The 14,469-nt window shown below is 47.7% G+C and overlaps 2 protein-coding genes across 7 annotated transcripts; one reads left to right on the top strand and one right to left on the bottom strand.

The window, feature by feature from the left end:
• The first annotated feature begins 309 nt into the window (after nt 1-309).
• Cad96Cb (protocadherin Fat 4-like Cad96Ca) lies at nt 310-11,946 on the top strand. Of its 6 annotated transcripts, XR_001451998.2 has the most exons (7): nt 1,778-3,548; nt 4,700-5,014; nt 8,355-8,656; nt 9,482-10,525; nt 10,584-11,301; nt 11,380-11,744; nt 11,809-11,946. XR_001451998.2 is itself a non-coding variant. In XM_015182864.2 (6 exons), exons 2-6 carry the CDS (start codon nt 4,954-4,956, stop codon nt 11,649-11,651), a joined length of 2,397 nt encoding a protein of 798 aa, XP_015038350.1. In that variant the 5' UTR covers nt 1,778-3,548; nt 4,700-4,953; the 3' UTR covers nt 11,652-11,802. The 6 variants fall into 6 exon arrangements, 5 of the variants coding, with proteins under 5 accessions (XP_015038346.1, XP_015038350.1, XP_001359996.3 ...); XM_015182864.2 differs by lacking the exon at nt 11,809-11,946 and having other exon boundaries at nt 11,380-11,802; XM_001359959.5 differs by lacking the exon at nt 11,809-11,946 and having other exon boundaries at nt 11,392-11,802.
• Alg9 (alpha-1,2-mannosyltransferase Alg9) lies at nt 11,938-14,366 on the bottom strand. Its single transcript, XM_001359960.4, has 4 exons — nt 14,109-14,366; nt 13,681-14,049; nt 13,145-13,622; nt 11,938-13,090 (listed from the first exon to the last, which is right to left on the bottom strand). Exons 1-4 carry the CDS (start codon nt 14,258-14,260, stop codon nt 12,218-12,220), a joined length of 1,872 nt encoding a protein of 623 aa, XP_001359997.2. The 5' UTR covers nt 14,261-14,366; the 3' UTR covers nt 11,938-12,217.
• Nucleotides 14,367-14,469: the final 103 nt, after the last annotated feature.

Here is a 14,469-nt window from a genome sequence, read left to right on the forward strand (position 1 = left end):
GGCATATGATCTTCCACCGGCGCACCAGAGCAATACCAGCGCCTACAACCGACAATTGCAAGTCTGCAATTGGAATTAAACCGCCAACGCTGCAAGATGCTTGGCGAGGAGGTCACCGGTCACTTACATATGGAGAGCGAAGATAAGTGGTGTCCGGACAAACAAGGCGGTTTATTTCCACAGCGCAGGAATAATCACGAATAAGGGCCTAACGCGTCAGAGTAGTGGTTGGAGAGCAACCGTTCGCATTTGAGCAGTTAGTAGCTTGATAGCATCATGATAGTCGAAAAACCATCGATAGAAGCGGCTAGTAAAAAACATCGATACTATCGATAGTGCCCTCGATGGTTTGACACCTCTATAATCCACATTAATTAAAATTAAACAAATTCTTGTGAAACACGTAATGTAAGCAGTATAGACACAGCAGAGCACACAAAATGAATGGTAAGCAGTTGTTTTTAGTTCTGGCCACTGTCCTGGCCCTGGGCAGCAGCCTACAAGTGGAGGCGACAGAGACAACCGACAACAAGACCGGGCAATTTGTGCCCACGAAGGAATGGCAGGTGATCAACGAAGGTAATGTGGGGGAATTACGTGTACTATGCAGATATATTACTAATTCAAGAAGCATTGCCTTACAGGTCAGGCAATACCAAAGGGCTTACACGTGCGCATTAATTTGCAGACCGGCCTGAAAGAAGCCAAGTTGCTGGACGAGAGCGAACGTGGCACAGCGCTGCAGAGCAGCCAGACAATAGACGAAACTGACGGTGAACCGCTGCCCCTGGACTACAAGAAAGATTTGATTGAGGCGTCGCAGCGCCACGCCAAGGAGTACGTGGAGCTACGAAAGGCCTACAAGGAGTTCCAGAAGAATTTTCGGACCGATGGCGAGCTGGTTGTTCAACTGATCGGACAGTACCGAAACTTCAGCAAGAACCCCTTGGAGTCCGAGCTGAAGCCCAAGCTGGACGCACTGGAGACTCTGGAGTTTTTGCTCCATCAAATCGATAATGCCTTGGTGTTCATTGATAACGGCGGATTGGATGACGTGTTGCTGCCGATCGTTGTGAACGACACAAATACGGCGCTAAGAGTATCCGCCATGCGAGTGCTGGGCTCCCTGACGAGCAACAATCCCAAGGCCCAAATCAAGGTGTTTGAGAAGAGCTTCGGTTCCCATCTGTCCCAGATAATCATCAGCTCCACAAATACTGCAGAAATCTCCTCGGCGTTACATGCCTTTGGGGCGCTGCTGCGAAAGTTCCCGCTGGCCCAAAAGCGCGTCCTCTCCACCTCGGGCACACAGGCTCTGATTCGGGTCCTCCGCAGCCCGGAAATGGAGCTTCGCAGCAAGGGAAAAGTGGTAACGCTGATCAGTGATTTGGTCCAGGAGAAGCGTTTTGCTCTGGAGGGCAGCAAAGACATGCCAGATGCCGCCTCGTCCACCGCCCAGTATGTGCTCATCGAGTTTGAGCCCTGGCTGGAGACTCAGGGCTACTGCAGAGCATTGGATGATGTGCTATCCAAGGACTTCCTGCACTTGTTGGACCAACCCGAGCTAGTGGAGCAGTTCTCGACGGCCATATGGACCACGCAGAGTATGTGTCACAGCGTCTGGTCGCAGAGCTCGGCCCTACGGCATGCCTTGCTCACGATCCGGAATAGATATGCCAACAGCAAGGATGAGTATCGCCTAGAGGTGTCGCATGCGCTGAACAATATCTGCAAAAGGCTCTACGACAACACGAAGCAGCACACAGAACTGTAGGTGGAAACGTAGTCTCAGAAACGTAGCCAATTTTAGTTGTATTTCGTATGTATTTAAGCTTATTATTTAAGTTGATTTGAATTTAATTCGAACGCCAAATCGCAGGACTCCAAATATGTTTAGGTTAAGTCTGAGGATACTTATGTTAACACAGTTGCCAAGTACTTGTGATGCGCACAGAATGCTCTTAATGTAAAAATAGAACTGGTCATAAATGTCCGAGAGTGTTAGAGAAGGATTTCAAGATCCATTAGGCAGACCAATCAACCCGACAGTCCAACCAACCCCTCTGTCAGCTAATCAACCTCTCTATACTTTCCCCTTGTAGTAAAAAATGACTTCAAGTACCCCATTTAAAGACCAATAAGGCGTACATAATCGACCTGCTCATAATGTAAGTCAACAGTATGGCCTGTCAGGGTGGCGACAAGAAAAGAAAAGCAAAAACCCATTGAAAGCATGTCCCAAAAAACTACTTGAAAGGAAGCACGAAACTGTACAGGAAAGCCCCTTCTAAAAGGCAGGCAGAAAGGGAATGTAAGTGTGAGTGTGAGAGACTGTGCAATTATGTGGCGGCGTCGTCCAGCTCGAAGAATTACAGCAATTAACGGGGCATCCACATGCAAATGCAATGTCACTGAGCTGAGTCACGGAACGACAGGTGGAGTATAGAGTGCAAAAGAGAGAGAACCGGCTCCAAGGGAGAGAATGAATGCCGGTAGTGTTAGGACGCCACTTGGGTTGGTTGTCATGGCGAAAATGCAAGGTAAACAGAGAGAAAGAGAGTGAGTGAGCGCGGAGACTTGCATTCGATAAGGAAGAAGGGGTTGAAAAAGCCCGCCCAGTGGAGCATAACGAAAGCACAAGTGAACTGAGAATTGCATGTGAGAGAAAGCAGAAAGAGCAGGGAGAGCGGGAGGAGCCATAGTCTGGAGTCTTCAAAGGTGTATTAACATGCGGTGAGGCATTTTCTATCACTATATTGAAACCCACTTTGAACACTATATAATGTAAGAGGAAGAATGGATCTCTTTCTGAGAATGCTTTACCCTCTCACTAAGTACCCTGTGGATTACACTCATCAATTTAACCGTCCATTGAGATGAGCTGGGGCGCGTGCGCCATGGAGTGATTCTCGTTACCCATCGCCTGTCCCGTCGTCTGTGTGGCTGCTTTCCGTTTCTTTTGTGCTTCTTTTTATGTTGTGTTGTATGGCGGCAAAGAGAAGCTTCAATCGAAACGCTTGACGAGTGATGTGGAAACATTTTCAACGCAACACAGCACGGGCCGAGAGACGTCACCAGTCCAGAGAGTGGCTTCCACTCTCCACCACCAAGAGCACATGTGTGTGTGTGTGAGAATGTATGCAGGTGGAGCATAAGTCCGAACGGAACGGAACGCACACCGGCTTTACCTTACAGGCTGTTGCTGCTGCTGCTACTCTTTCTGTTTGCCTCACCTGGCGGTTGTTAGGGGGCATGGCTCGGCTCGGCTCGGCTTGGCCCGTTCCCTGGTTGTGGCAACATTATGGAAAATCAGTTTGTGTTTGGATCGTGATGAGCTCGTGCGGCGCGACGGAGTGGTAGCAAATGTGCCTCGCCTGGATAACTCTTAGCTCAAACTTCCATCTTTGTGATGTGTGCCCCTAACAGCAGTGCAAAGTTGAAGAATCTATAATGCCAAAAAGGAATAGCCCTTAAGCGACAAAGTGCAGATACAAGGATACAAGAAATACATTCCAAGGAATAGGTTTTAATTGTGACTGTGCTTAAAGGTTATTAGTGGAAAAAACCCTTTCTAGAGACTGTATTTTTTTGTTCATACGTTATACAGGACATTCCAGAACCCATTGATATTCCTTTGAATCCTTCACCTGAACTGAGCAGATTTCTTACATATGTATGTATTCAATCTCTGATCTTTTTCTTTGAAGTAATCTTTGAAGCGACCCTTCCAAAATATTGGAAACCATATGATGGAATATTCAGACCTTTTCCAAAGAAATATATATCTTTAAATCCTAAAAGAAAATGTTTTTTTCAGAAAAAATTCCATTTTACACCATACATTTCCTCTGGTCATGCATCATCTCATCATCCATTAGGTTCCTTGAACTACAAATCAGGGAAAACTCGTTGCTTGTGAATATTGGAAAATGTAACCGTTTTTCCACAGGTGAATGACTTTTTTGTGCGCTTCCGCGAGTTTCCGGTCAGAAAAACGTTTTCATTTTCGCCCAATAGCCAACGGCCAACCGGCCAGTGGCTGATTTGTATGCAAATGTTTGTCTGTGCCACCATCCCATGCAACACCCCATCCACACCATACTCACACTTTCCCCACCTGCCTACCCTGCCTGTGGCATGCCATAAATCCTGGCCATAAGGAAGCTCCTTTCCCTTGCCTTCCCGAGGGAAAAGCGTCTGAAATTCTTGTACGATTGTGGACAGGAACGGAACCAAGGAAACAACTACAAAAACTATTTAACAGGCGGTTAGGTTTGTTGTTGTTGTTCTTGCTGCTTGGTGGATGGTAAAATGCCGCCAATTCCGTTGGTGGCAACAACTAAGGCAATGTGGCAACGCAACCGACCAACCCAAGCGACCCCCGCGACTCAGAGGTGACATGTGTGCGACATTTGTGCCACAAGCAAAAAGACAAAGAATCGCTTAAAGAAAGAGTACCCAGAAGAATACGTATGCTAAAGATGAAGAATGACTTTCGGTTGTGGCAGGGGGGTTCGCGGAGGTCGGGCTAATGTTCCAGTTGCTTTGGTTTCTGTGCCAAAGTGTTTTGTCTATCTAATAATCTTGTAATAATCTAGAAGACTGTTGTGCAGATTCTGGTTACACCTACTCCTCCTCCTCCCCGTATGGTGTATGATACTTAACTATTTCCCTCCTTTGCCATTTGTACCAATTACAGAGCACACAACAAAAGAAAACCTTCCCATAAATTCCATTAGAGAACGTTTATATAGAACATCACTGATATAACGAAATTTAGTGGCTGTCATAGAAAGGAAACATGCAATAAAGAGGAGACTTTAATTATGGAAAGTGTAAAGAAATTGCAAGTGAACAAAGATCGCTAGAAGAATAAAGAAAACTATATGGTTTGTGTGGAGCTAAAGACTTGGTTATTGGTTAATCGGAATACAATATACATTGCTTTGCAAAATGTGGATAAAACATCATTGGATATGCTACCTGATTGCCGTGTTCTGCTGGCTAGATAAGGGTAAGTTCTTAAGGCTATATAACGGAGGGACGGGATTGATTTAAGATTATCTCTCTTTTAAATATGGGCATTTATATTCTGGCGTTATGTTACATTCGTACGACAAAAATTTAAAGATATATGTAAGCCAAAATATAACCTGATGTTACGTTATAAAAAACAGAAGTGGTTCTTGAGGCTGGGTTGGGATTAACTGTATACAAATTTGAGTGATAATATATGAAGTATTGAACATTAGGGGTAGGGGGCTTGCCTCCTAGTTTCCTTTAAGTTCTTTAACTTCTGAACGATTTTTTGGTGCTAAAATTGCCATAATATTCCTTAAAATTCCTTTCCGTCATCCAGGAGGCAGTATTATACCTTTCTCATTGGAATGTCGGTTGAGTAACTGCCTTTGACGAGTGTCTTATGTTGTCTTTGTTAATCGAAAACAAACAAAGTAATTAACCGCATGTAACCCTCGAAAAGTAAAAACTGAACACTGAAAAATAGTGAAATTCCTAGCGAGACTCGATAAATTAAACGCAAAAGAAAAGTCAGGCTCGGATAACAGACGGAGACGTCAACGTCAACGTCGTTCTGGTCCAACGATTTATGACGGATACAAGTTTTTACGTGACTTACTTGTATCGTCTCGTAAGTAGTGCCCTGCCCAGCCCTGCCCCCCCATGGGGCAGCTAAGATAGAAGTAATTTTGCTCCAGTTTGAAGTTCCATTTAGTGCATTAATTTCGGTTCATTACATTGTCATACATCAGCGATTGCCACCGCCTGCCTGGAGCGCTAGATAGAGATTCTATTCGCATTCCGGTTGCTCTTCTTTAATGGGGAATTGGGGGATTGGGGTTGTCACAGTTCAGGTTCTGCCTTAACGGGTCTGTCTGTCTGCTTGACCTGTGCCACAAAAAGATTGATTGCGAAATGCTTATGCCGATGCTTATGATGTTTAACCAGATAGAACTCTACTCTCGAAGCAGCCACAAGTTGTGGCGCATACGAATCCCAAAAATATATATATGTACATATATGTATGTACATACATATGTGCATGCCTCCCCCCAAAGTCAGTGGCCCAGACCGAGGAGTTTGACGTTTCGTTTCGTTCATGGAAATCACCAAGCTGAACGGTTTTTCTTTATTTCTTTTTTTTGGAAAACCAAAACAAACCGAATAAAAATTTGTTTTCTGAACTTTGCTGTTGATTGTTGAAACCTTTCTGCGGTGGCGGTGTCTCCTACTCGTACTTTTATTTATATTCATATTCACCTACTTGGCCAACATAAATTTGTTCAGCTGCAAACTCACTTTCATTTGTTCAACTCTCCCCCTCCACTCCTCCTGCGCCTTACTTTTTGCGAAAACTAAACAGAACTTATGCAATCTGGAAATGGAGTTGGCGTTGGAGCTGTTGTGGGGGTCTGTGTTGGATCTTTAATCTCTAGCTTATTTGTGCAGAGCTTCACGGATTTCCGCTTGAGATATTTGCACTTTATGAGTATGGATGGGTTTTGGTTTTGGAACCAGCTTTGTTAGTCGATGGCTCTAATTAGTCGTTGTTTTTTACATAAAATGGGGATTACACATAATGCATTTTCCACTAATTAGTAGGATGGTTACCCAATCCGCAATCCTAATCCTGTTAGCTGCCTTGCCAAATTGTCTTCTCAAAAAAAAAAAACATTCAAAAAACTTTCCATTTTCTTCCGAAAGTAAGCCAAACTCAAGCCAGTACGTGAGCTATCAGCACACATCTTTGTAACTCCATCTCTTGATTTGGTAATAAATTCCCTCGCAGCAATTAGACTAATTTCAGAAACGTTTTCATCAGCAGCCAAAGAAAGTCTGCCATCTGGCATTCGAGTGTTTGCATTGCCCAATGTCACAACAATTAACCTACAACAAAGATCTTGAGAATGAGTAGAGTAGAAGATTTCACTCCACTCCACTCCAACGTACAGTACACGTACGAGTACATCTGTATATCTCATCTGCCTGGCATAAAGAGAAATTCCCGCCGGAGATCATACAATACAACATACATACATATGTGACCGTCAGTCAGGGTCATTGCAAACAGTTTGCAACCGAAACCGTTTACCAGAACGAACAGGAACCGAGAAAAAAACACACAGAAATTAAAGAAGAAGAAGCTAAGAACGGGTTGTGTCTGTACGAGTCTACAGCTAAAAACTGGAAATAATTATGAGAAATACTTGAAAAAGTTTGCTATTGCACTAACCCAAAAAAAAGGTGTTATGTCATGCTCTCATAGGGGTGTTAGGTAATGGAGAACAGAACTATAGGGTTTTCTCTAGAGAGGGAGTAGTAGTGAGAGTAATAATACATACTCTACATACTGAAGATCTTATACCAGTAAATTGGGGAAGCTTATCAGAAAAGCGATATGATATAGATACATACATATTAAGTTCAAGGGACGTTTTTCGTATCGGTATGCTCTGGAAGTTTGTGAAACGTAAGAGAAATGGCATGGGAATATATTACAGCTTTTAGAAAAAACCTCACGAATATACAGTCCAGGGATCTTTATCGATCCTGGTACTTATTCTGAAAATATTCAATGTTAATCTCTTATAAGTTTCTCTTCACGACATACCTTAAGGAATAAGTTGGGATAATTGTTTAAACAATTTTCTGTAAATGTATCTTGGCACCACTTTGTGTGTAGTCTGGGGAAAGGTAAAGTGTTTTCCTTCCAGCAAATTCGCATGACTATTCAGAGTTAGAGTTAACGTTTACCCATTGCACCCATAACACAATTAGATATCAGAGCTTGTCCGGAAACGCTGCATCAGCTGCAAGTCGAGCAGCGGCATCTACGAGTACGTGTATGTTCCATTTGGCCAACTGCCAGGCGATAGCGATGGCGATGGCCAAGTTTAGCCACATGTGAGAATGGAAATGGTAATGGGGGAACTGGACTGGGGACTGGACCCGATTGTTTGTTGTGGTGGTTCGTTCGGTGGTTGGTCTTTAAAGCTCTCCGGCACGATGGACGATGCCTTGAATTGCAGCAATGAAATGAAAGAAAAACGGAAGCTTAGTAGAGCGTATCCATTCATAGACCGAGAGCAAACACATGTCTAGGCTGTGGGTCGGATAGGCTGACTCACTGCAACACTGGACCGCACTCCGGGTCCGACTGTGGTGGCTTCCTCTTGTAGCTTGTAGCTTGTAGCTTGAAGCGCTGTAATTTGCTTTAAGCTTGCGATAATTGCAAGTCGAGAGCCGAAAGTAAACCCGAAAGGGAGAGAGTCCAGTCCGTTCCGTGCAATTCATTTCACTTTATACCTGTACCGTTGTCTTCTTTTAATTTTCAGCCACCATTGGAGCGATACTGGACTCGCGCTGCTATCTGGAGGGTGGCGGCTCGGCGGAGAGTTTCCTGGCCACCGAAGATCTGGAGGTGGGCTCCATAATTGGCAAACTGCGCATCAATGGCGATCCAAATGCAGAGACTGGCGACATCACCCTGTCGCTGAGGGAGAAGACTGCGCCCGTTGAGATTTTGGCAGGGAGCAAGGACCTGGCCTTGTCTGTGGAACTGGACAAGGAGGGTGTCAGAGGTCCCTCGTCGATATATGTAAATGTTATATGCATAAGGAGGCATTCAACGGATCCGGTAAGTGAAAGCAGGGCATAATAGCATTTAGTTCCACAGGAAGTTTAATCTAGAACAATGAGAGCAACACTCAAAGCAATTGTCGATCAGCTTAACGGAGCAATTAATCTAGCCCGGAGTCCTTTCCTTCCTTCCCTCCTGGTCAGTGGCCGCATTTCCTTGAAGTTTTCCATTTTGTGGGCTACCGCATTCCACACCTGCAAAGGCACCCCCTTGGGTCCTTACGTGCAATGGTCGTAATGGCGGGGCCAAACAATTAACCTATATTGAAGTGTGTTCCTTACACCACCTCCAGCTAGCTGGCAGTGCGTGTTCCCTTTCCTTGGAAAGGTCCTGTTGTGGTTTAGAGCTTGTTAAATTCGGGAAAACACGTTTCGCAGAGAAGTTGCAGGTTTTCGTAGAACTCAATAAACAATTGAAAACTTTTAGCCAGATGCCCGCACAGGCCAGGCCAGACAATAGACGCCCATTTCAATTTTAGAATCAACAACGAAATGTGTTGGCTCCAACTTTCAAGTCAAGGAGTAGCCCAAGGAGCAGGAGGAGTCGTTGCAAGCCACCCTTCGTATGTGTGGGGGCCTGTGGTTAGCATTAGCTGTGGCTCGGGCTGTGGTGGCCATAAATTAGCCATTAGAGCTTCCGCCTGAAGGGAAGGTCTGGGTGGGAGATTGGCGAGAGGCGTGTGGCGCTAAACATGCAAATATATGCAGGACTCTTGGGCTTTGAACTCTAGGGAGGTCAGTGACCAGTCAGGCGGCGGACCTAGTCCTAGTCCTAGTCCAGTGTTTGCTGAATCCAAAGTTCTTTCCTTTGCTCACCCCCTAGAGCTTCGTCATCCCCGTCAATGTGCGCGTGACGGACGTCAATGATAATGCCCCCCAGTGGATTGGCACCCCCTACACGCTGACCCTGTCCGAGGTGACGGTCCCAGGGACAAGGATACTGCAGGGAGCCCGTGCCGAGGATGCCGATCAGCCAGGTCCCTTCTCCACCGTCGAGTATCAGGTGCTGCCCGGACCCTATGCGGAGTTCGTGCAGTTCCTCAATCCCCTAGAGGGCACTCTGGTGCTGAGGAAGGCTCTGGACTACGAGCAGTTGCAGAATTTCACGGTGAAGCTGAGGGCCCAGGATCAGGGAACGCCGGCACGCCACTCGGACACATTGCTGCGCGTGGTAATCACCGATGCGGACGATCAGAATCCCAAGTTCCAGCGGGAATCCTACAGCGCAGAGCTGCCCAATGATGGTCGTCCCGGAGAACTGCGCATGCGCCCCGAGCCCCTCAAGGCCGTGGATCAGGACGAGGGCATCTGTGCGCCCATTCAATACACCATTGTCCAGTCGCAGGACGCCAAGTACTTCCGCATCCATCCGCACAACGGACAGATCACCCTGCTGACGCCCATTGGCTATGGGGAGATCGCTCACGGGGCCACGCTGGTTGTAAAGGCCACGCAGATCGACAATCCCGATCGCTATGCCCTGACCACAGTCCAGCTAACGCGCCCTGGCAGCCACAGCGATCTCAGCACGCTCTCCTTTGTCCAAAAGCGCTTCGTGATGCGCATTCGCGAGGACACGGCTGTGGGCAATCGTATCCTGGCGCTGCCCACAAACAAGCCGGGAAAACACTTGAAATACACCATACCAGATCCCGTCAACTCTCAGTTCTTCAGCGTGGGATCGCTAGGCGAACTGGTGCTGGCCAAGCCGCTTGACTACGAGAAGATGACAAAGCACGAGTTCCAGGTGCTGGCCACCGATGGGATGACCAACAGCACAGCGGAACTGACTCTAGAGGTGATTGATGTTAACGACTGGGAGCCGCGATTCCGTGAGACCCACTACGAGTTTATGGTGCCGAAAAGCGTAAGTATTCTATGGAAATACTTTAAACAGAATGATCCATTATCTAAATCCCTTCCAGCAGTCGCTGCAGTCGCGCACGGACACCTTTGAGGGTGTACTGATTGGCAAGGTGGAGGCTGCCGATGGGGATCGCAATGACAAGCTGGAGCTATCTCTGCGCGGCCAGCATGCCGGGCTCTTTGAGATCGATGCCACTGGGAACATCTACATGCGGCCGGAGCAGCTGCAGAGCCTGAATGAGTCGACGGTGCATCTGATAGCCATTGCCACGGACACAGGAGTGCCGCCCAGGAGCACCTCTGTGCCAGTGAGCGTGACAATGGAGGGACTGACGCTGGCCCAGTCCGGCTGGAACAGCAATATGCTGGGGATGTTTGGCATGATTGTTGGCCTCTTCCTGATGATCATCTTGGCCCTTACCTGCTACATTGTGCGATCCAAGAAGCAGGGTAAGAGCAGTGCCAGTGCCCTGGGTCTCGGCCGGAATAGGGTCCACAGCCAGGCGCACAGCAGCGTTTCGTCCGCTAATCTGGTGACCCACGAAAAGCTGGCAGGGAATGGCAATGGCGCCAGCGTGACCAGCGGCGGTGTCTCGGTGCTGCACATGAAGCATGGCGGGAACATCACTATGGCCAATCCCATGAACAACGGGTTGCATCATGTGGCCAGTGGCGCCAGCAGCAGCATGGCTCTGGGCAGTTCCGCGGCTCTTCTGGAGCGGGAACGGGAGCGCGAGAGGGAGCGCCAGCGGGAGAGCTATGCAGCCACAGTTCGCAGTAAGTTGGAGCTACATTCTGCCGCTTCCTTTCAGCCTATCCCCCGCAAAACTCATCCCGAACATTGACTATTAATAGTCTTCTTGCCAGGCATCGTTTCGAGGGCCTCGGCCAATGGCCAGCTGTACGAGGAGGACGAGATCGAGCACGACTCTCTGCAGACGTCGACGACGACGCCGGAGAACAACAATCGGAAAGTGCCGGCCCCAGTAGGAGCTGTGGGTGGTGCAATGGGTGGAAATGGTGTCACCACCATCACCACCGCCTCGGCCAATGCAGGCCAGTCCAATCTGCTGTCTGCCACCGATGCCATGGGCTCCTCGGAGAACAATCTGACGGTCTACTTCTAGAAGCTGGGGGGAGGATGGAGGTGATGAAGAGGAGGAGTTGTAAATATCGCTGCTAAGTCAGTTTAGGATTAGGATTAAGGCCCCCAGCACTGTGTATGTACATTGAGTAGACCAAATATAGCATTGTAAACAGTCCCCTCCTCGCACACGATTTTAGGCTAAGTCCAAGCGATTTCCATTGTAAAGTTTTTGCTTCCCAGAAGAGGTCCGATCCCACAGAGATCCCAGGGAATTCCAGTTTTTCAGCTAATCCAGAGCGCGCGAAACTTCTCGAAATACATGTATGTTTAAAGAATCTCGATGTCTATAATGCGAAGGTGTTAATTTCTACTTCGATTCGGAACGATCTTTACAACTTTGGCATGGGGCAAACATAAAAGCTGATACGAGTAGGAATCAAATCGGTGGACTTACAACATACTAAAATATGGAACATAAATCACTGGAAATTATACAATTATAAAGGGGGAAAAGCGAAAAGAAATACTGGGAATACACAATTAAAATTAATTAATAGGAAAATGCTGTCGTCTGTACTCCTTCAGTCCGATGATCCGATCCGATTCCTACCTGCCATTGCGTTTGGTCTTGCGTTTGAGGAGATTAAAGTCGCCGTACTGGATGTGATTGTCGGTGAGGAATGGCACGTAAAAGGCACGCAGCAGCTGGTGCGACTTTTCGGGTATGAGGAACGGCAGACTCTTCATAATGGACCAGTCTTTGGTGCGCTTCGAGTAGCTGGGCTCCAGGGCCGTGTACTTGCCCTCATCAAAGTCGACAAGGAAGTCGCAGCGATCGTAGTCAAAGTACATGTGCTCGTTCTCCTGGTTGAGATCATTAAAGTAGGGATGCACCACTTGGGTGGCATTTGGTCCATCTACATAGTAGGCCGGCAGCATGCCGCGGAACTCGGACTTGAGGAAACGCAACCGGAAGTTCCGGGCCGGGAAGAAGAAGCTGCCCGGATATCGGTGCCAGTCCTTGCCGATGCACACATTGTAGATCTGATTCGGATTGTACTGGGGCGTCACCTTGAACTGATTGAGCTCCAGCATCAGGTCCATGGGCGCGTGGTAGTTCCGATACAAGGAAAACACTCGCGACAGCCCCAACAATGTGCTGGCCACCATCACAATGATGGCAATAAACATGGTGTGGTCGAGGTAGTGCACGCCCGCCTTGATCTTGAATATCAGCATCTTGAAGCGGAAAAAGATGCGCTGGTACACATCCACGGTGATGGCGCCGCACAGAGAGATCAGCGGGTACACGGGGAAGAGGAAACGCTCCTCCTTGTGTGGCTGGGCAAAGAACACCAAGAGCCACAGGTACAGCGGCGCCAGGGAGATGTAGTGTGGGAAGTTCAGCGTTGACTTGGACTTGGCGGGCACAATTAGATAGTCCATAACCAGCATGATGGGTAGTTGAAGAGCCAGCAGCTAAAATGAAGACGTAATGAAGGCCTGCAGATGGGATCGACCTATCAGACTCACCCAAATGATATTAAAGTTGAGGAAACCATTGACAATGTAATAACTGATTGGTTCAGTGCCAAAAATGTTCGGTCCATGGCTGGTGAAGACGTTGTACCAGACGATGTTCAGGGGAGCGAAGGTTAACTTGCCGAAGTAGCTCGTATCGATGGCGATCATGGGAATGGCTACTGTCGCACCCGAAATCAGAGTCCACTGGACAAAGGTTTTCCAGTCCCGCTGGCGCAGTAGCAGTTCCAGCACCAGCGGCACTCCAATCAACGCGGCGAATGGCCAACCGAGCAGCGCCGAGATGGCCGTGAAGAAAATGGCGAGGCTATAGTGTTGCTGCCACCAGGCGGCCAAGGCGGAGCAGCCAAAGTACATGGAGAAGGAGGAGGGCAGCAGAGCCGTGCTGGAAACGAACATGCCTACGCTGAACAGCTGGAAAATCAACCAAAGGCGTCCAATGTGTATGCCAAACTCCTGACAAATGGATCTGAAAGGAGTGCAAGAAGCGTTAGAGACGTTCTAGATGGCACCAGGGGGGTACGCACTTGTACATAAACCGCTCCATGACCGCGCAACCAAAGCCCAGCATGCAGCGCACCATATAGAAGATGAGTATGGGACTGGGATTGAAGATCTTCTGGTAAAAGTAGCCGGGCACACCCTGCAGCAGCAGATAAGTGTAAGAGCGCAGACCGAATTCTGGACTGTATTCCCACGTCTGTAGGCCATGGCCATTGATGATGTAGTGCAGCGGCTCCCAGTAGTTGAAGGTCTCATCGCAGTCGGCAATGTAGGCCCAAATGGCGCTGCACAGGCGAGCACTCACGAATGTCTTAAATGCTGTGTCCAGCCCGACACTGGGCGTGATGGGATTTGCATTGCTCGCCTCCGGCACACTGCTTGTGATTTGCTTTCTGCAAGAAAAACACATCTTAATTCAATGGAAATTGCATTTCTCTTATCCCGTACCTACCGCTTTTTTGACTCTTTTTCCTTTTTGTTGCCGGCCGGGGCGGCGTCCTTGTTATTACCATTGAGTCCCAGTCGCTTGGGTGGCTTCTTGGGCAGAATCTGGTTGTCTGCTTTGTTGGCAATGTATCGAGCCCGTGCCGAGGGAGGTGACATTATCTCTCAGCTTTATTGGGAAAAGCCCAGCGTGAAAAAATCTAATCAGAAATGCCAATTGGATATCAAACAGCTGATCAGTGCTGGGCAACGACTACCGCATTCAGTTTCTATCGCTCATAGGAATGGACAAACCTTGATGATGCATCACGCACGAGTAACATATCGTGCATGAATAGTAAAAAGTATAAAATATAAGCAAAAGGCTT

This window comes from Drosophila pseudoobscura, chromosome 2, assembly GCF_009870125.1.
Source record: "Drosophila pseudoobscura strain MV-25-SWS-2005 chromosome 2, UCI_Dpse_MV25, whole genome shotgun sequence".
Lineage (NCBI taxonomy): Eukaryota > Metazoa > Arthropoda > Insecta > Diptera > Drosophilidae > Drosophila > Drosophila pseudoobscura.

Coding starts and splice junctions, on each gene's coding strand:
- Alg9 (XM_001359960.4), bottom strand. CDS start 14,260: ATGTCACCTCCCTCGGCACGGGCTCGATACATTGCCAACAAAGCAGAC. Junction 14,050..14,108: donor GAAAAAGAGTCAAAAAAGCG/GTAGGTACGGGA, acceptor TTTTTCTTGCAG/AAAGCAAATCACAAGCAGTG. Junction 13,091..13,144: donor TCAACTTTAATATCATTTGG/GTGAGTCTGATA, acceptor TCTTCATTTTAG/CTGCTGGCTCTTCAACTACC.
- Cad96Cb (XM_015182864.2), top strand. CDS start 4,954: ATGTGGATAAAACATCATTGGATATGCTACCTGATTGCCGTGTTCTGC. Junction 8,657..9,481: donor GGAGGCATTCAACGGATCCG/GTAAGTGAAAGC, acceptor CTCACCCCCTAG/AGCTTCGTCATCCCCGTCAA. Junction 10,526..10,583: donor AGTTTATGGTGCCGAAAAGC/GTAAGTATTCTA, acceptor AATCCCTTCCAG/CAGTCGCTGCAGTCGCGCAC.